The sequence below is a fragment of the Euleptes europaea genome, chromosome 8 (assembly GCF_029931775.1).
Source record: "Euleptes europaea isolate rEulEur1 chromosome 8, rEulEur1.hap1, whole genome shotgun sequence".
NCBI lineage: Eukaryota > Metazoa > Chordata > Lepidosauria > Squamata > Sphaerodactylidae > Euleptes > Euleptes europaea.
Window position 1 is genome coordinate 3,415,481 of NC_079319.1, and position 20,914 is coordinate 3,436,394.

At 47.1% G+C, this 20,914-nt stretch overlaps 1 protein-coding gene across 1 annotated transcript; it reads left to right on the forward strand.

Annotated features, from left to right (window-relative positions):
• Nucleotides 1–1,494: 1,494 nt before the first annotated feature.
• TOP1MT (DNA topoisomerase I mitochondrial) lies at nt 1,495–20,201 on the forward strand. Its single transcript, XM_056854209.1, has 14 exons — nt 1,495–1,652; nt 2,664–2,779; nt 3,694–3,815; nt 4,673–4,795; nt 6,493–6,680; nt 12,136–12,280; nt 12,361–12,504; nt 13,822–14,007; nt 14,312–14,380; nt 15,976–16,090; nt 16,744–16,871; nt 18,321–18,415; nt 19,336–19,485; nt 20,081–20,201. Exons 1-14 carry the CDS (start codon nt 1,495–1,497, stop codon nt 20,181–20,183), a joined length of 1,842 nt encoding a protein of 613 aa, XP_056710187.1. The 3' UTR covers nt 20,184–20,201.
• The last annotated feature ends 713 nt before the right edge of the window (nt 20,202–20,914 follow it).

Sequence of the window (20,914 nt, forward strand, 5' to 3'; positions counted from 1 at the left end):
ATACCTGGAGATTTGAGGGACAGGAGGGGCCTTGGTAGGGGAGAAGGTCATACAGCCCACCTAGGGTTGCCAACCTCCAGGGAGTAGCTGGAGATCCTGCTATTACAGCTGATCTCCAGCCGATAGAGATCAGTTCCCCTGGAGAAAAGGGCTGCTTTGGCCATTGGACTCTATGGCATTGGAGTCCCTCCCCTCCCCAAACCCCGCCCTCCTCAGGCTCCGCCCCCAAAACCTCCCACCAATGGCAAAGAGGGACATGGCAACCCTAAGTCCACCTTCCAAAGCAGCAATTTTCTCAAGTGACTGGAGAAAATTATGTTAATGAGTTTTGTTATGTCTCCGTTTTCATTTTTTAAATGATTTTCTTCTTTTTTTCTCTTTATTATTAATATTATATTATTATTGCTTATCAAAATGTATTAAGGGGAAAGTATAACATTAAAATAATGACTTATAAGGATTAGAAAATATTAATACAAAGGAGACACCAGATATTTGTAGGGAGGGAGGAAGTCGGTGGGGAAGTCAACTATAATTAATTATATTTAATTCTGAAGACATACACCTAATAATTCTTTAATTTTTTATCGATTCAAAGATTGGCATATAGGATGTGTGGTCAAATGAGATGTATAGCAATTATTGAAAATTATATATATATATATATATATATATATATATATATATATATATATATATATATATATATATATATATATATATATAATTAATTAATTAATTAATAATAATATATAATATATAATATATTATATAATATATAATATAATATATATAATATATTATATTATAATATTAATAATAATAATATTAATAATAATTATTAATAATATTATATTATATTATTATTATTATTAATAATAATAATAATAAAAAGCAGCAATATCCTCCAGGAGAAATTGAGATCTCCAGAGTACATAGATTGCTTATGTATTTATAATTTAAGCCCTCCGAGCTGGTGGGTTTCGACAAAAGTGATTTAACTGTTGTGTCCACACTGCTTGGCCTGTGACTGTCCCAGCCAAAAACTGCACCCCAGCCACAAATTAAATTCAAGTTCTGCCTCTTTAATTGAGCTTAGTTGCTTTGGCAGCTCCTGGTTGGGGAAAACCAGTCGCCTTAGTAACCGGTTTGTTTGCATCCCATGGTGATAGGCGGGAGTTACTCAATGGCTGGACTACATTTCCCAGCTTCCCTTGTGGCTCTGGCATGATGGGCAGAGCACCTTTGCAAAGCCAGGAACTGCAAAGGGGTGTCCTGCAGGAGCCACATGTTGTAAAAGTGGGACTTAAAGCTTTTGCATTTAACTGACTGCTGCTTTTGTAATGTCGAGCCGAGGGGTTTGGGCGGTGAGGTTGAAGCGTTCCCAGGTGGGAGGACGCTGGGCATGCTCTGATGCTCAGCTGTGGACGCATGGGTGGCTGCAGGAGATTCGGTGCGCTCCTTGATGCCCAGCTGGGGCAGCAGCCGGTTGCCATGGGGAGGAAGTGGGGGTGTTTGGGATTGGGATTGTTCTGGCTCGGGGGTCCGCCTGTCAGCTACGAGCCCAGCCCGGCTTTCCTCTGCAATTTCCTGACGTTTACTCTCCGGCGGTCTTCTGCGTTGCACAAAAGGATGCCGATTCCCAAGGCCAGGTAAGAGGTCAGAGGCTGGAAGGTTTCTCTTCCATGTGTGTGTTAAGTGCCGTCAAGTCGCTTCCCACTCTATGAATCAATGTCCTCCAAAATGTCTTGTCTTTGACAGCCTGGCTCAGGCCTTGCAAATTCTCTTCCATGCCTCATGTTTAAGCAGCAATGGAAACAGAGCCAGAGGTTTGGCACATCTGGTTTTAAATCTATGGGCCAGGCAATGCTAACATCACAGTTGGACCTAAGTAGCTGCATAGAGAATGGGAGCAGGGATATTTAAAATTAAGTATGCATCAGATTAAGTTAGAATAGTGTAATGCCGTTACTCTTTTTTAATTTTAATTTTTGTTGCTGCTGAGAGCCGGCGTGCTGTAGTGGTTAAGAGCGGCTGACTCTAACCGGGAGAACTGGTTTTGATTCCCCACCCCTCCACATGAGCGGCGGGCTCTAATTTGGAGAACCAGGTTCGATTCCCCGCTCCTCCACGTGCAGCCTGCTGGGTGACCTTGGGCCAGTCACCGTTCTCTCAGAACTCTCAGCCCCACCTACCTCACAGGGTGTCTGTTGTGGGGAGGGGAATGGAAGGAGACTGTAAGCAGGTTTGAGACTCCTGATGGTAGAGAAAATCGGGGTATAAAAACCCAACTCTTCTTCTTTATGGGTAGAGATGAACAAAAAACAAAACAAAGGGTCTTAATGTTTTGGTTCCTCTGATCTTTTTTTCATGCTGTCGTATTTTAAATATGCTTTTAAAACTTCTGTTTTCATATTTATGTATATCAGAAATCAAATGCATAAAAACCACTAGTTTAAAATCAATAATTTAAAACTGCTAGTATGCCGAGGAACTGGCCCAGGGATCCTGGAGGAAAATTCCTTCCTTTGGGCATAGAGCTAGGGTCACTGGGGGAGTGAGGGGGAAAGGTGGTTGTGAATTTCCTCCATTGTGCAGGGGGTTGGGATGGATGACCTTTGAGGTCCCTCCCGGCTCTATGTTCTGTGTTTCTGTCTCCCAAGGTGGGAAGAGGATAAACGGGACGACGGTATAAAGTGGCAACAATTGGAGCACAACGGCCCGTACTTTGCTGCGCCTTATGAGCGGCTGCCACGTGACATCTGCTTCTATTACAACGGTAGTAGTTTTTCCTTTTTAAGATTGTACTGCATTGGTGACTGATCAAGAGAGCATCTTGACCGACGGGGGCTCTCCAGCGTGTTGGGACTATGGGTTGAAAACCAAAACTTGGTCTTTGTGATTCTCTCTCAAGTGGGTCTCGAGGGGGAGGAGGCTGAGAGGTGGATTTTGGAAGGCTTGGTTGTAAATTTGGGGTTGCTTATGAAACGGCCATGAAATATAGAACATTTGGGGTAATACTGTAGTGGTTAGACTAACTGTTACAGTAAGAACATAAGAAAGGCCCTGCTGGATCAGACCCAGGTCCATCAAGTCTAGCAGTCTGTTCACACAGTGGCCAACCAGGTGCCTCTAGGAAGCCCACAAACAAGACAACTGCAGCAGCACCATCCTGCCACATCCAGTCTGACTAGGATGTGGGAGAACCAAGTTTCGATCACCGTTCTGTCACGGAAGCGTGCTGGTTGACCTTGGGTCAGTCACACACTCAGCCTGTCTACTCTGAGTGGCTTGCCTCTTCCATTTTATCCTCACCACAACCTTCTGAGGTGGGTTAGGCTGAGAGAGCTGTGACTAGCCCAAGATCACCCAGCTGGCTTCATGTGGAGGAGTGGGGAAACAAATCCAGTTCACCAGATTAGCCTCCGCCACTCATGTGGAGGAGTGGGGAATCGAACCCGGTTCTCCTGATCAGAGTCCACCGCTCCAAACCACCGCTCTTAGCCACTATACCACGCTGGCTCGCTGTAAGTGAAGGTGCTACAGATTGATCTGTGGAACTTTAGTGTGCAGTGAGGGAGGGGTTCTTCATGCTGAGAAGGTTGTCTGTGCACCCTTTGTTTTGGTGTGGGAGGCTGCGCTATATTGTGAAGGCAAAGCCATCGGTCACTGGGTAACTGTGGACTCTTCCAGGGAAGCCTATGAAGCTCAGCCTGGCCACGGAGGAAATAGCCACGTTCTATGCCAAGATGCTCGATCATGAATACACAAGGAAGAAGATCTTCCAGAAGAACTTCTTCAATGACTGGACGAAGGTATTGGCTGCGCACGTGTGCAAGAATCACAATGGACGCACGAACCTGCCTTCTATTGAATCAGACCCTCGGTCCATCAAAGTCAGTATCGTCTGCTCAGACTGGCAGCAGCTCTCCAGGGTCTCAGGCAGAGGTCTTTCACATCACCTACTTGCCTGGTCTTTAACTGGAGACGCCGGGGATTGAACCTGGGACTTTCTGCATGCCAAGCAGAGGCTCTACCACTGAGCCATAGCCCTTCCCTAAAACACAAAGCTGCCTTACACTGAATCAGACCCTTGGTCCATCAAAGTCAGTATTGTTTGCTCAGAGCGGCAACGGCTCTCCAGGGTCTCAGGCAGAGGTCTTTCATATCACCTACTTGCCTAGTCCCTTTAACTGGAGATGCTGGATATTGAACCCGGGACCTTCTGCATGCCAAGCAGAGGCTCTACCACTGAGCTACAGCCCCTCCCTACAAATTTTCCTGCCCAATTTGAACACATGAACACATGAAGCTGCCTAATACTGAATCAGACCTTTGGTCCATCCAAGTCAGTATCGTCTACTCCGACCGGCAGCAGCTCTCCAGGGTCTCAAGCTGAGGTCTTTCGCATCACCTACTTGCCTGGTCCTTTTATCTGGAGTTGCCAGGGGTTGAACCTGGGACCTTCTGCATGCCAAACAGAGGCATGGAGTGCAGATGACTGTGAATGTGGGTACTGGCAGGGCTTGCAAGCAGGGCAGGGGAAGGTTGTACAGGTTGGTAGTAGATGCATGGGTACATGGGCAAAAGAAGGCCCCTGGAATGTACAACCAACCCTGTCTTGGAATGAGACCCACTTAACCATTTTCTGGGCTGCTTGTTTTTCCCTCAGGAGATGACCTCGGAAGAGAGGAAGAAGATCAGAGAGCTGGGGAAGTGCAGTTTCAAAGAGATCCATAAGTATTTTGTGGAGAAGCAAGAGGCCCAGAAAGCGCTGCCTAAGGAGGAGAAAAAGGTCTGGGTTCTGCTGCTTGACAGAATCCGAGGTCCCTTTGACTGCCAGAGAGTTGGCAGAAGATGACGTTCTTCGTGCAGTATTTGATTCTTGAATGACTAGTTAGAGCAGTTCCTCAGTGGAACAGGCTTCCTTGGGAGGTGGTGGGCTCTCTTTCCCTGGAGGTTTTTAAGCAGAGGCTAGATGGCCATCTGTCAGCAAGGCTGATTCTGTGAACTTAGGCAGATTATGAGAGGGAGGGCAGGAAGGGTTGTGTCAGTGCTTGGCTCTCGTGGCCCTTTCTTGCATGCCCAGGGTAACGCCGATTCTGCTTCGGGGTCAGGAAGAAATTTTCCTCCAGGCCAGATTGGCCAGGGATCCTGGAGGGCTTTTTCCATCTTCTGGGCATGGAGTAGGGGTCACTTGGGGTGTGGGGGGTGGTAGTTTTGAATTTCCTGCATTGTGCAGGGGATTGGACTAGATCACCCTGGTGATTCCTTTCAACTCTATGAGGGGTCTGGAGACCAAGTCCTATGAGGAAAGGTTGAAGGAGCTGGGTGTGTTTAGCCTGAAGAGGAGAAGGCTGAGAGGGGATATGATAACCATCTTCAAGTACTTGAAGGGCTGTTATAGAGAGGAGGGTGCCGAGTTGTTCTCTGCTGCCCCAGAAGGTCAGACCAGAACCAATGGGTTGAAATTAAATCAAAACAGACATTAGGAAGAATTTTCTATCAGAGTGGTTCCTCAGTAGAATAGGCTTCCTCAGGAGGTAGTAAGTTCTCCTTACCTGGAGGTTTTTAAGCAGCAGCTAGATGGCCATCTGCCAGCAATGCTGATTCTATGACCTTAGGCAGATGATGAAAGGGAGGGCGTCTTGGCCATCTTCTTGGCATGGGGTGGGGGTCTCTGGGTGTGTGTGTGTAAAGTTGTGAATGTCCTGCGTTGTGCAGGGGGTTGGACTAGATGACCCTGGTGGTCCCTTACAACTGTGATTCTATGACTGTCTTGACTTCATGGTCTCAGAGGCTAAATCTAGAATTATAACCCCACCCTGAGTACTTTTGATGGACAGTTGGAGGTTGTGCAAGGGAGGGGGCAACTCCATGGTGGAATGGGCCACCATATGCCCCTAAACGCTGTATGAAATTCTCCCTTATATTGAATACCCTTGGTCCATCAAAGTCATTATGATCTACTCAGATTGGCATCAGCTCTCCAGGGTCTCAGGCAGAGGTCTTTCATACCAGCTGTTAGACAGTCCTTCTAACTGGAGATGCAGGGGATTGAACCTGGGACCTTCTGCATGCCAAGGAGATGCTTTGCCACTGAGCCACAGCCCCTCCCAGGGGTGCGATGTCTGCTTGGCCTTTTCTGTTCAACCTGTTCAGGGGCTCAGCCAGAACATCGCACAAAGCCATGGTTTATTTGGTCTGTGGTTTTTTGTGTGAATCAAACAAGCTTCAGACCTTGGCTTTAGAATCTTGTTCGACCCTTAATTAGGCAGAGGAGGTGGAGAGGTCTATACCAGACAATCACGTTAACAGTATTTAGTTTAATTAAACCATTAACTGGGTCAAAGTCTCATTTAAAACGATCAGAAATTAAGTTCAGCGTATTAATTTACCACTTGGTCTTTCTTTTAAAAAAGAAAAGATAAAACGCCAGATAAAATGTTATAAAAACAATACCTTTGTGGTTGGTTTGTTTTTTTTAAACAGAGATTGAAAGAGGAGGCTGAGAAAATCCAAGAGAAATATGGCTACTGCATAATCGATGGCCACCGAGAGAAGATTGGCAATTTCAAAACAGAACCCCCAGGTCTATTCCGGGGTCGTGGGGACCACCCTAAAATGGGGATGCTGAAGAAGAGGATAATGCCCGAAGACATTATCATAAACTGTAGCAAGTGGGTACCTGAACTGTGAAGGGTGTGTTTGGTCCCCATGTCAGACTGACAGTGAGGGAAAAAAGTATTTGATCCCCTGCTGAATTTGCCCGTTTGCCCTCTGATGAAGAAATGACCAGTCCATAATTTTAATGGTAGGTTTATTGTAGCTGTGAGAGACAGAATAACAACAGGAAAAACCCCAGAAATCCAGAAGACAAAAGTCAGAGATTGATGTGCATTATAATGAGTGAAATAAGTATTTGATCCCCTATCAACCAGCCAGATTCGATCCCCTATCAACCAGCCAGATGTCAGGCTACCTGGTATCTTTACTGTATGTAACGAGCTGAGATTAGAAGAACCTGCTGTAAGGGAGAGGTCTTACCTGTAATCCAAGCTCGTTACAGTACCTGTACAAAAGACACCTGTTGACAGAAGCAATCCATCAGATTCCAAACTAGCCACCCTGACCAAGACCAAAGAGCTGTCCAAGGATGTCAGGGACAAGATTGTAGACCTTCACAAGGCTGGACTGGGCTACAAGACTATTGCCAAGCAGCTTGGTGAGAAGGTGACAACAGTTCATGCAATAATTCGCAAATGGAAGAAACACAAAATAACTGTCAACCTCCCTCGGTCTGGGGCTCCATGCAAGATCTCACCTCATGGAGTTGCAATGATTATGAGAACGGTGATGAAGCAGCCCAGAACTACACGGGGGGAACTTGTCAATGGTCTCAGAACAGTTGGGACCATAGTCACCATGAAAACAGTTGGTAACACACTACGCCGTGAAGGGCTGAGATCTTGCAGAGCCCGCAAGGTCCCCTTGCTCAATACAGCACATGTACAGGCCTGTCTGCAGTTTGCCAGTGCACATCTGAATGACCCAGAGGAGAACTGGGTGAAAGCGTTGTGGTCAGATGAGACCAAAATCGAGCTCTTTGGCATCAACTCAACTCGCCGTGTTTGGAAGAGGAGGAATGCTGCCTACGACCCCAAGAACACCATCCCCACCGTCAAACATGGAGGGGGACATATTACGCTTTGGGGGTGTTTTTCTGCTAAGGGGACAGGACACCTTCACTGCATCGAATGGACGATGGACGGGACCATGTATCGTCAAATCTTGGGTGAGCACCTCCTTCCCTCAGCCAGGGCATTGAAAATGGGTTGAGGAGGGTATTCCAGCATGACAATGACCCAAAACACACGGCCAAGGGAACAAAGGAGTGGCTCAAGAAGAAGCACATTAAGGTCCTGGAGTGGCCTAGCCAGTCTCCAGACCTTTATCCCATCAAAAATCTGTGGAGGGAGCTGAAGGTTCGAGTAGCTACACATCAGCCTCGAAATCTTACTGACTTGTAGAGCATCTGCAAAGAGGACTGGGACAAAGTGCCTCCTGAGATGTGTGCAAACCTGGTGGCCACCTACAAGAAATGTCTGACCTCTGTAATTGCCAGCAAGGGTTTTGCCACCAAGTACTAAGTCATCTTTTGCAAAGGGATCAAATACTTATTTCACTCATTATAATGCACATCAATCTCTGACTTTTGTCTTCTGGGTTTCTGGGGGTTTTCCTGTTGTTATTCTGTCTCTCACAGCTACAATAGACTACCATTAAAATTATGGACTGGTCATTTCTTCGTCAGAGGGCAAACGGGCAAATTCAGCAGGGGAATCAGATACTTTTTCCCTCACTGTAAGGGGAGTTTCTAATCTTAGAAGAAGAGTTGGCCAGCGTTGTGTAGTGGTTAAGGGCGGTAGTTTGGAGCAGTGGACTCTGATCTGGAGAACCGGGTTTGATCCTCCGCTCCTCCATGTGAGTGGCGGAGGCTAATCTGGTGAACTGGATTGGTTTCCCCACTCCTATACATGAAGCCAGCTGGGTGACCTTGGGCTAGTCACAGCTCTCGTAGAACTCTCTCAGCCCCACCTACCTCACAGGGTGTCTGTTGTGGGGAGGGGAAGGGAAGGTGATTGTAAGCTGGTTTGATTCTTCCTTAAGTGGTAGAGAAAGTCAGCATATAAAAACCAACTCTTTTTCTTCTTCTACCCCAATTTTCTCTACCTTTAAGGAGTCTCAAAGCAGCTTACAATCACCTTCCCTTCCTCTCCCCACAACAGGCACCTTGTGAGGTAGGTGGGGCTGAGAGAGTTCAGAGAGAACTGTGAATAGCCCACGGTCACCCACTTCATGTGTAGGAGTGGGGAATCGAACCCGGTTCTCCAGATTAGAGTCCACCACTCTTAACCACTACAGCACGCTGGCTCTCTTAAGGGCAGACCAAGATGGGAGAAAAGGGATGGAGATGTGAGAATAAGGGGGCTGGGTTTTTTTAAATTTAGGGTAAAGAGCCGAGGGGAAGGGATTGCAGGGAAGCGGTACCGAGCAGGGAAGGCTCCAGATTTGTTGTTGCCTAGTGCAAAGAAAGCAGCAAAAAGGTCGTTTGTAATGATTAATTTCAGGTTAATTTGTGCATCTTGTTTTCATGGCCCGGTGTCCCATTTTATCAGATGCAATTACATGCTAGAGAAGAACAAAGATTAGGCGAGGTAGCACTGCCAGTGTTGAAATGCCCTTGTGTAGATCTGTGATACGCCCACATTTGGAACATGTGGTACAGTTCGGGTCACACCATCTTTAAAAGGATATTGCGGAATCCAAAAAGGATCCAGGGGGTGGAGCGCTTTCTTCACTGGGACAGGCTGGAGTGTTACGTGTTTATTTGTTTAAGAAAAATTAACAGGACATGTGAAATTATGCATGGGGTAGAGAAAGTGGGTAGAATAACTTTTCACCCTATCCCAGATTATTAGCATTTGGGGCATCTAATGCAGTTGGTGGGCAATAGATTCCAGGCAGACATGTGGGTACATATGAAGGTGTCTTATACTGAATCAGGCCCTCGGTCCATCAGTGTCAGTATTGTCTACTCAGACCAGCAGTGGCTCTCCAGGGTCTCAGGCAGAGGTCTTTCCCATCACCTGCCACCTGATCCTTTTAACAGGAGATGCTGCCAGGGATTGAACCTGGGACCTTCTGTGTGCCAAGCAGATGCTCTACCACTGAACCACAACCCTTTCCCTAAAGACAGAACTTCACACATCCAGAAATGTGCATGGAATTTCATGCTGCAAGACAATTACTTTGCCTTGATGCTTTCACCCTGACACTTTAACATTTAGTTAGCCGTGTTGGTCTGCAGTAGAAGAGTTAGACTCGAGTCCAGTTGCACTTTAAGAGACCAACAATATTTTGGGAGTATGCACTTTTGAGAGTCAAAGCTCTCTTTGTCAGGGACCTCACATGCAGTGACTTACTGCCTCTAGACATGGAGTTCCATCCTGGCCAATATCTTTTATAAGGTAGATTGGTGTGAAAGAGAACCAGTGTGGTGTAGTAGTTAAGAGTGTTGGACTAGGGGCTGGGAGACCCAGGATTCGAATCCCCACTTGTGCCATGGAAGCTCGCTGGGTGACCTTGGGCCAGTCACACCCTCTCAGCCTAACTTAGCTCGCAGGGTTAGGAGAGGAGGACGACATAGGCTGCTTTGGGTCCTCATTGGGGAGAAAGGTGGGGTATAAATGAATTAAATATATTAAAAAGTTCTATTTAATGGAGTAGCAGCAATTTTTCTGCTACTTAACCACGCACTAGGTATTCCCAGCAATGTATCAAGAGTTTGAAAATGTTATAAAAAACATCGCTTTAAAAGGGTTTTTGGATGCCACGGCTAAAAAATGGTTGGAAGACGTCTTCACAGCTAAAGGGGCCAAACAAAGTGAGAACAGAATTTTTTATAACAGTTTCAAACTCTTAATACATTGGGGGGAATACCTAGTGCGGTAACAGCCCAGCTTCACACTAAACCCATGGCTAGTATGGATAGGAGACCTTAAAGAGAGATTAAAACTGCAAGAGAGGGCAGTTGAGGTCTAAGAATGTTATTTAGTTCATGAAAAATGAATATCCTGCCTTATATTCATGGTGGCTTGCAATAACCAGTGATTGCTCACTGAATGCAAAAAATATATTAAAAAAACATTAATTCAGGTAGAACATTCAATGTTAACAGTTATTCAAGCCCCCGAGACTAGGGGAAAACAAACATAAATTACAATCCATATAAAAAGCCCTACAATAAAGGCAACCAAGATCAAGTTAATTCATGCCATCGTATTCCCTATTACTAAGTATGGGTGTGAAACCTGGACAATGAAGAAAGCTGACAGGAAGAAAGTAAATTCCTTCGAAATGTGGTGTTGGAGGGAGAGCGTTACGGATACCCTGGACTGCCAGAAAAACATATCAGTGGGTTATAGATGAAGCCTGAACTGTCCCTAGAAGCTAAAATGACTACACTGAGGCTGTCGTACTTTGGTCACATTATAAGAAGACGAGAGTCCCTGGGAAAGACAGTCATGCTAGGAAAAGTGGAAGGCAGCAGGAAAAGAGGAAGACCATCAAGAGATGGATTGACTCAATAAAGGAAGCCACAGCCCTCAGTTTGCGAGACCTGAGCAAGGCTGTTAAGGAGAGGATGTTTTGGAGGACACTGATTCATAGGGTTGCTGTGAGTTGGGGAGGGACCGTGGTTCAGTGGCAGAGCATCTGCTTAGCATGCAGAAGGTCCCATGTTCAATCCCCGGCATCTCCAGTTAAAGAGACTAGGCAAGTAGGTGATGTGGAAGACCTCCACCTGAGACCCTAGAGAGCTGCTGCCGGTCCGAGTAAACAGTACTGACTTTGATGGACTAGGGGTCTGATTCAGTAGTGACTTAACGGCACTTAACACACACAATAATGGACTGTTTCCATTACAGGAAAGGCACAAGATCTTGGGTAAGAAGTGCATAGCTGACGAAGGCAGGACCGTACTGAAAGTTTGTTTCAAGGACAGGAGCTTCTGCCCGGCTCATGCTGGGGAAGGGGCCCCCTCTTATAAATATGCAGGCTAATCAGGAGCAGCCAAGTAGTGTTTGGAAGGGGGGCGTGAGAGAGCTGGGGCTCATTTTTCTCTCAGAGGAGCTTGTGCCTTCTTCTTTCAAATAGGGTATGATTTAGATAGCAACACTGGCGTAGGGTGTTCTGTATGCCAGCGTGGTGTAGTGGTTAAGAGCGGTGGTTTGGAGCAGTGGAATCTAATCTGGTTTGATTCCCCACTCCTAAACATGAGTGGTGGACTCTAATCTGGTGAACTGGATTTGTTTCCCCACTCCTGAGTGACCTTGGGCAAGTTACAACTCTGTTACAGCTCTCTCAGCCCTACCTACCTCACAGGGTGTCTGTTGTGGGGAAGGGAAGGTGATTGTAAGTTGGATGGAGTCTCCCTTAAGTGGTAGAGAAAGTCAGAATATAAAAATCAACTCTTCTTCCTCTGCCTCTTCTTCTTCGTCCTCCTCTGCCTCTTCTTCTTCCCCTTCTTCTTCCCTTGACTAATTTCGTGTCTTGCTTTATTTTTCTTGCCAGAGGCTCGAAGACCCCAAGGCCACCTCCAGGGCACAAGTGGAAAGAAGTTCGGTGTGACAATACGGTCACTTGGCTGGCGTCCTGGACAGAAAACATCCAGGGGTCCATCAAATACGTGATGCTGAACCCCAGCTCCAAGCTGAAGGTGGGGGGTTAGAAAACTGGTTCTGCACGGCACACCAGCTACTCTTCTGGGAAGGTTCACAGCGCTGCCTTTCTTTCCAGGGGGAGAAGGACTGGCAGAAATACGAAGTAGCTCGCCGCTTGAAGAAGGTGGTGAGCAAGATCCGATCTCAGTATCGTGCAGACTGGAAGTCCAAAGAGATGAAGAAACGGCAGGGGTCCGTGGCACTTTACTTCATTGATAAGGTAAGGTAAGGGCAGGCTTGCTGAGCTCTGAGGCTGGACCAGTTCTTCCTTAAGCTTAAAAATATAGTATCTTCGTCACCAGTTACAATTTCACTTTCCTGTCCCCGCAATGGGCCTACCATGTCCTTGTTCTTTGAGCACAACAAAAGAACCCTTTTTTGTTGTGTTTAGCATCTCTTGCTAGCCTAAGCTCATACTGAGCTTTAGCTTTTCTAACTCTCTCTGTACAAGCACTGGTGAATTGTTTATATTCATCCTTGGTTATAAGGCCCTCCTTCCATTTCCTAAAAGTCTTTTTTATTTCTCAAATCTTTAGAAAGCTGTTTATGAAGCCACCCTGGTTTCTTTAGGCTCCTCCAATTTTTCCTTCGTGGGATCGTTTGTGCCTCCAATATCTCGCTTTTAAGAAACTCCCACCCCTCTTGAACTCCCTTCTCCTTAAATATTTCTGACCACGGGATTCTACCCAGCCTAACTTTTATGTTAGTTAAAATTTGTTTTACTAAAATTCGATCTATATGTCTGACTGCATACAGCTTTTTCCTTCCCCAAGATTGTAAACTGTAAGGTTGTAAATTACATGGTCGCTACTACCCAGGGTGCCCACTACTTTCACCTGGTCAACCAGTTCTTCCCTGTTGGTGAGAATCAAGCAAGAGTCCACCTTAAAGACCAATGCTAATTTCTCCACGCCTACTACCCTTCTGAATATCACACTTAATCCTCTGCATATCACACCTTATCCAATCATGCCTGCTAATGTCATTTACTTGCTTTTGACATTTGCATTGCCACTGTGGATCTAATTCACTCTTCCCTACTTAAGGATAGATGGACTCACATTCCAGTCTAGGCTAACAAAAGCTCCTACCCTGCCAGAAATTTTGTTAGTCTACTGGACTGTTACTGCTACTGGACTGTTGCTCTTTTCTGCTGCTATTGACAGACTAACACGGCTACCCATGGTGGTGAGAACCAAGGCCAAGATAGCAGGACCCCCTTGTTTCCCTCTCCACTTTCTGGAAAATAAAGTCATCAGCAAGACAAGTCAGGAATTTATTTGACCTTTCATTTATAGCAGGGGCTTCCAGCTCCTGGTCTGACGCTGTAACCACAGCACCACACCGGTTGTTACACCTGCCTGACGATAAAAGTCCCGGATGTTGCAGCAGCGAGGATAAAGTCCCGCCTGTTGCAACCATGCAGCTCTCACCTGCGCATGTTTGAAACACATGATTAAATTTGGGTTGTTTCGCCACAGAGTGGGTTTGGGCAGAACATGTGTCGGCTGACTTTTCCTTCCGTGTCCCTTCCCAGTTGGCCCTGAGAGCTGGGAATGAAAAGGAGGAGGGGGAGACAGCGGACACAGTGGGATGCTGCTCCCTGCGTGTCGAGCACATCACGCTCCACCCTCGGCTGGATGGGAAAGAGAACGTTGTGGAGTTTGACTTCCTGGGCAAGGATTGCATCCGCTATTATAACAAAGTGCCCGTGGAGAAGCAGGTGAGGAAGGGATCCCTGTGGGGCCAGCCCAGCCTGTCCCCACAGGGATGGATTGGAACTTGGATCTTCTGGGTATTAGTCTGATATTCTGATCACTACTGGCTTTCACAGTTTAGCCGTAATGCCAACTAGCCTTTATTTGGCTTGTGGGTCTTTGATTCAGGACAGACTTCCAGCCGTAAGATGGCCCAGAGACTTTCCTGGTTATTCTGGAGCTGCTTTGGAGATCAATTTCCCCATGATCTTCAGGTCAGTTTCGAAGCGGAGTCTTTTCCTTTAACAATTTTTATCTCAATCACTTTAGGTGTACAAGAACTTGAAATTATTCATGGAGAACAAAGATCCTGGAGAAGATTTGTTCGATAGGCTGTCTGTAAGTAAGGGGTCTGTCTGGGGTTCTATGGGGCAGGTGCGTCATGCTGTCTGGTCTGAATTTTTGGTTCCCTGTGTCTTTAATGACTGGCTTGTTCTAGCAATGACAACCTTTTTGACCCTGTTGGCATATTTGGAATTTTGACCAGGAGTTGATTGAGCACAACCCCCAAAAAATGGCTTACAAAAGAGGTGGAGCCAAATGGAATGCCTCCCTCCTTGTACCTTCTTGGAAGAAGGAAAGCCTGAAGGGAGAATCATAGAGTTGGAAGGGGCCATAGAGGCCATCTAGTCCAACCCACTGCTTAATGCAGGATCGGCCTAGAGCATCCCTGACAAGTGTTTGTCCAGCCTCTACTTAAGGACTGCCAGTGAGGGGGAGCTCACCTCCCTAAGGCAGCTGATTCCACTGTTGAAGAACTCTTACTGTAAAAAAAGGTTTTCCTAATATCCAGCCAGTCCACCCGCAATTTAAACCTAGTATTGTGAGTCCTATCCTCTGCTGCCGACAGAAATGGCTCCCTGCCCTCGTCTAACTGACAGCCCTTCAAATACTTCAAGAGAGCGATCGTGTCCCCCCTTTAACCTTCTCTTCTCCACACTGAACATCCCCAACTCCCTCAGCCTTTCCTCATAGGGCTTGGTCTCCAGGCCCCTGATCATCCTCATCGCTCTCCTCTGCACCTGCTCCATTCTGTCCACATCCTTTTTGATGCGAGGCCTCCAGAACTGCACAAGATACCCCAGGTGCGGCCTGACCAATGCCGTGTACAGCGGAACTATGACATCTTGCGATTTGGATGTTATGCCTCTGTTGATGCACCCCAAGATCGCATTAGCCTTTTTTGTCATCTACTCAGATCAGCAGCAGCTGTCTAGGGTCTCAGCCAGAGGTCTTTCACATCACCTACCTGCCTAGTCCCTTTAACAGGAGATGCCAGGGATTGAACCTGGGACCTTCTGCATGCCAAGCAGATGCTCTGCCACTGAGCCATGGCCCCTCCCCTTGTCCAGCCTCTGCTTGAAATCTGCCAGTGAGGGGGAGCTCACCACCTCCCTAGGTAGCTGATTCCACTGTCCAACAACTCTTACTTTAAAAGTACTTTTTCCTAATATCCAGCTGGTACCTCTCTGCCTGCAATTTAAACCCATCTCTAGTTAAAAGTATCAGATAGTAGGTGATGTGAAAGACCTCAGCCTGAGACTCTGGAGAGCCTCTGCCAGTCTGAGTAGACAATACCGACTTTGATGGACATAGGAACTTGTGAAGCTGCCTTGTAGTGAATAAGACCCTTGTTCCATCATAGTCCAATGGTCTGATTCGGTAGAAGGCAGTTTCTTAAGAACATAAGAGAAGCCCTGCTGGATCAGACCCAGGCCCATCAAGTCCAGCAGTCTGTTCACACAGTGGACAACCAGGTGCCTCCAGGAAGCCCACGAACAAGACAGCTGCAGCAGCAGCATCAGTTTCATGTGACTGATGTGGGGGAGAGGGAGGAGGCATGGTTTAGACCCCCACTCGTGGTCTCCTGAAAGCCGTTTATCATGAAATTGCCTTCCGTCTTCATGAAGTTGCCTTCCCGTCTTGTCTTCCAGACAGCGTCGCTGAATAAGCATCTCCAGGACCTGATGGACGGCTTGACAGCCAAGGTCTTTAGGACATACAATGCATCCATCACGCTGCAAGAACAGCTGGACATGCTAACCAACGGTAAAGGGCTTGGGGGAAGCGGCTGCACCCACTCAACTCCGTCCAACAAGACATCCCAGGGCTCCCTGACACTTGCTTGGCCTTCCATTTTGAGATTGGGGAAGGGCCATGGGCTGGTGGGTTCTGACAACACGACTTCCCAGTGGTCTTGAACTCCACTACCAGCAAGCGTGGTGTAATGGTTAAGAGCGGTGGTTTGGAGCAGTGATCTGGAGAACCGGGTTTGATTCCCCACTCCTCCACCTGAGCGGTGGAGGCTAATCTGGTGAACTGGATTTGTTTCCCCACTCCTACACACGAAGCCAGCTGGGTGACCTTGGGCAAGTCATTTTCTCTCAGCCCCGCCTACCTCACAGGGTGTCTGTTGTGGGAAGGGGAAAGGAAGGTGATTGTAAGCCAGTTTGATTCTCCCTTAAGTGGCAGAGAAAGTCGGCATATAAAAACCAACTCTTCTTCTTCATGTGGAGGAGTGGGGAATCAAACCTGGTTCTCCAGATCAGAGTCCACCGCTCCAAACTACCGCTCTGAATTACTACACCACACTGGCAGCTTATATGGGGACCAGCGCTTGCCTCAAGCCAGTAGGGATCTGGAGATGCTCCCCCATCCTGGCACCGCCATGTTCCAGAAGCTCTTTTTTTTTGCTTCCACAGATGACGACAACGTGGCTGCGAAGCTCCTCTCTTACAACCGAGCCAACCGGGCCGTCGCCATCTTGTGCAACCATCAGCGGGCAACACCCAAGACCTTTGAGAAGTCTATGCAGAACCTCCAGGCTAAGGTGAGCCAGCAGGGGAAGTGAGGGGGGTGTTTTGCGAACTGGTTGTTTGACAGTTTGTTCAGCGAAGGGGAAGGATGCTTCCGTGTTAAGCGGCTTCCTGCCTGAATCTGGAAACTGATGCTGCTGGCCTGTTGTGGTACACCCCTTGGTCCATCAAAGTCAGTCTTGTCTACTCAGACCAGCAGCGGCCCTCCAGGGTCTCAGGCAGAGAGGTCTTTCACATCACCTACCTGCCTAGTCCCTTTAACTGGAGATGCTGGGGATTGAACCTGGGACCTTCTGCATGCCAAGCAGATGCTCTACCACTGAGCCATGGCCCCATACTAGAAAATCTTCACATGAACACATGAAACTGCCTTCTACCGAATCAGACCCTTGGTCCATTGAAGTCAGTCTTGTCTACTCAGACCTTGATGGACTGAGTGTCTGATTCAATAGAAGGTAGCTTCACGTGCCTGTATGTTTGTTCATGGGTTGTATGTTTGTGACCTGGGTCCAACCTTTCGCCCTGAAGCTCAATAGAAGGTAGCTTCACGTGCCTGTATGTTTGTTCATGGGTTGTATGTTTGTGACCTGGGTCCAACCTTTTGCCCTGAAGCTCAATAGAAGGTAGCTTCACGTGCCTGTATGTTTGTTCATGGGTTGTATGTTTGTGACCTGGGTCCAACCTTTTGCCCTGAAGCTCAATAGAAGGTAGCTTCACTTGCCTGTATGTTTGTTCATGGGTTGTATGTTTGTGACCTGGGTCCAACCTTTCGCCCTGAAGCTCAATAGAAGGTAGCTTCACGTGCCTGTATGTTTGTTCATGGGTTGTATGTTTGTTACCTGGGTCCAACCTTTCGCCCTGAAGCTCACTGGCCAACCTTGTGCCAGCCATACAGGGTTGTTGTGATGACCAACTGCTGATGGGGAAAGCTATATATGCAGTTCTGAGCTCCTCAGAGAAAGGGTGGGATAGATAGGGTCCCACCCATCCTTGTCTAGGAAGAGAGGTGTGGTCTCAGTGGAAAGGGGTGTAGGATGGGCTGTGACTCAGTGGAAGAGCCTCTGCTTGGCGTGCAGAGGGTCCCAGTTTCAATCCCAGTTTCAATCCCTGGCATCTTCAGTTAAAAGGATCAGGTAAATAGGTGATGTGGAAGATCTCCACCTGAAACCATGGAGAGCTACAGCCAGTCTGAGTAGACAGTACTTATTGGGGAGGGGCCATGACTCAGTGGTAGAGCCTCTGCTTGGCATGCCGAAGGTCCCAGGTTCAATCCTTGGCATCTCCAGTTAAAGGGACTAGGCAAGTAGGTGATGTGAAAGACCTCAACTTGAGATCCTGGAGAGCCGCTGTCGGTCAGAGTAGACAATACTGACTTTGATGGACCACGGGTCTGATTCAGTATAAGGCAGCTTCACGTGTGTTCATGTGTGTCTGCATTTGTCTTGGTTTTTACCTTTTCTCAGATCGATGCCAAAAAGGACCAGCTGACTGATGCCAAAGCAGAGCTGAAGAGGGCAAAGGCCTGTCACAAAGCCAAAAAGGATGCGAAATCTAAAGCGTGAGTGATCCCTGTTCTTTTGTAGAATGAGGAGGCAGGGAACTAATCTAATCTTTCCCAGCAGCCGCTGGTTGGCCATTGTGGGAATCAGGATGCCGGCTGAAAAACACCCATTTCTAAATAGCCCCCTTCTCCGTAGGGGGAACATGACTGCCATCTTTAAGTATTTGAAGGGCTGTCACTTAGAGGAGGGCAGGGAGCTGTTCCTGTTGGCAGCAGAGGAGAGGACTCACAATAATGGGTTTAAATTGCGGGTGGAAATGTACCGGCAGGATTAGAAACAAAATGTTTTTAGACAGTGGAATTGGCTACCTGGGGAGGTTGTGAGCTTCCCATCACTGGCAGTCTTTAAGCAGAGGCTGGACAAGCATTTGTCAGGGATGCTCTAGGCTGATCCTGCATTGAGCAGGGAGTAGGATTAGATGGCCTGTATGGCCCCTTCCAACTCTGTGATCCTATGAAGCATTTGTCAGGGAGAGTAGGAGAGAATGTAGCAGCTTCTTCCAAGGTATTCCATAGTGCGGCATGAGGACTAGAAATCTTCCTTGTAGGTAGGGGCTGGCCAAACTGGATGCCTTTTGGTTCTTGTAGGTTATCCGGGCTGTGTAACCGTGGTCTTGGTATTTTCTTTCCTGACGTTTCGCCAGCAGCTGTGGCAGGCATCTTCAGAGGAGTAACACTGAAGGACAGTGTCTCTCAGAGACACTGAGAGACACTGTCCTTCAGTGTTACTCCTCTGAAGATGCCTGCCACAGCTGCTGGCGAAACGTCAGGAAAGAAAATACCAAGACCACGGATACACAGCCCGGATAACCTACAAAAACCAATGAACTCTGAAAGCCTTCGACAATATTTTGGATGCCTTTTGCTTCCTGCCCATTTTCTGAAGCGTTGCTGTCCTCCCTTCTCTTTCCAACTAGTGCCGTGGAAAAGAAGAAGAAACTGGTAGAAAGGATTGAAGAGCAGCTGGACAAGCTAAACATGCAAGCCACTGACAAGGAAGAAAACAAACAGATTGCCCTGGGCACCTCCAAGCTGAATTATTTGGACCCCCGCATCAGCGTGGCCTGGTGGGTGAAGGGCAGCCAGAGTGGATGGGGAGGCAGGCCAAGGATGGGGGGCTCAGTTTGGATATTCAAGTGCCTTTCCAGCATGGTGTAGTGGTTGAGAGCGGCGGACTCTAATCTGGAGAACCGGGTTGGTTTCCCCACTCCTCATGAAGCCATCTGGGTGATCTTGGGTGATCACAGTTCTCTCTGAACTCTCTCAGCCCCACCTACCTCACTGGGCTTCTGTTGTGGGGAGAGGAAGGGAAGGAGATTGTAAGCCAGTTTGATTCTCCTTAAAAGGTAGTGAAATAAGTAGAATTAATTCCATAAATCATTAAGCAGTATATTATACTATAACTAAAGAATTAAGGAGTTTTCTGTAATAGTGTCTTCCAAGTTGGTCATTTTTATTATTTTAGTTGCTATAGAAGGTAATAAACATAAAGCACTTTTTGGAAGGTTTGTTATACTGTATGGATGGTTTTATGTAAGTATGTTGTGTTTGTTTTGTTTTTGTAATTTCTTTGATAATAAATAATTTTTTTAAAAAAGGTAGAGAAAATCAGGTATAAAAACCAACTCTTCTTCTAGTACTACTTGTTTTCCTCGCCTGCAGGTGTAAAAGATTTGATGTGCCCATTGAGAAGATTTACAACAAGACCCAGCGGGAGAAGTTTGCTTGGGCGATTGCGATGGCTGACGAAGATTTTGAATTCTAAGGCGTCACTTTTGGGTTGGCAACTACCAACACTACCTCCAGCTGGCTTTGGGAGCTGCTCAGCATTTTTATGCCTCTTTGGGTGCAAAATACATCTCTAACGGAAGAACTTGAGGCCTTGAGTTTCTCTCACGTTTTGTGTAGCTGAGAAGAAATGCCCTTTGGGGCGTGTCGGGTACCGGAATGCGGGAGCGGTCTTCCCTCAGTTCATTATTTTGGGTAACTTCTGTGACTGTTTGGACGTTTCTTCCATACATTGGCTTAACTTTCATGGCATTTCACCCCAAGGATCTTGGGAAATGCAGTTCTGTATTGGTGACCGGGTGCCAGAGAACTACAAATCCCAGGGTTCCATAAGTAGAGGCCATGACAGTTTCAGGACCAATTCTGGTTTGTCCTGTTGATGTCGCCGTTTGTGTTCCTCACACCTTTTCAGATCTCTTTTCTATGTCCCAGTTCTGAGGTAGCGAATGCTGTGTAGGAGCCCCAGTAAGAGTACTGTTCCGCCATTTTGTTGAATGTCTCCCAAGAATTATGGCATTGATAAGCATCTCATGGAGGGTGGTTGGATTTATGGCCCTCCACACTACCCAACCCCTTAAAGAATGCATGGCTCTCCATTAATTTCTTTTGTAAATCGAGCAATACTTGTACTGACCAGAAGAAGTTCAGTAGTTTTTTCCTCTGGGGGAAGGAATGGGGGAAGAGGGGTCTGACCAATAATTGGATTAG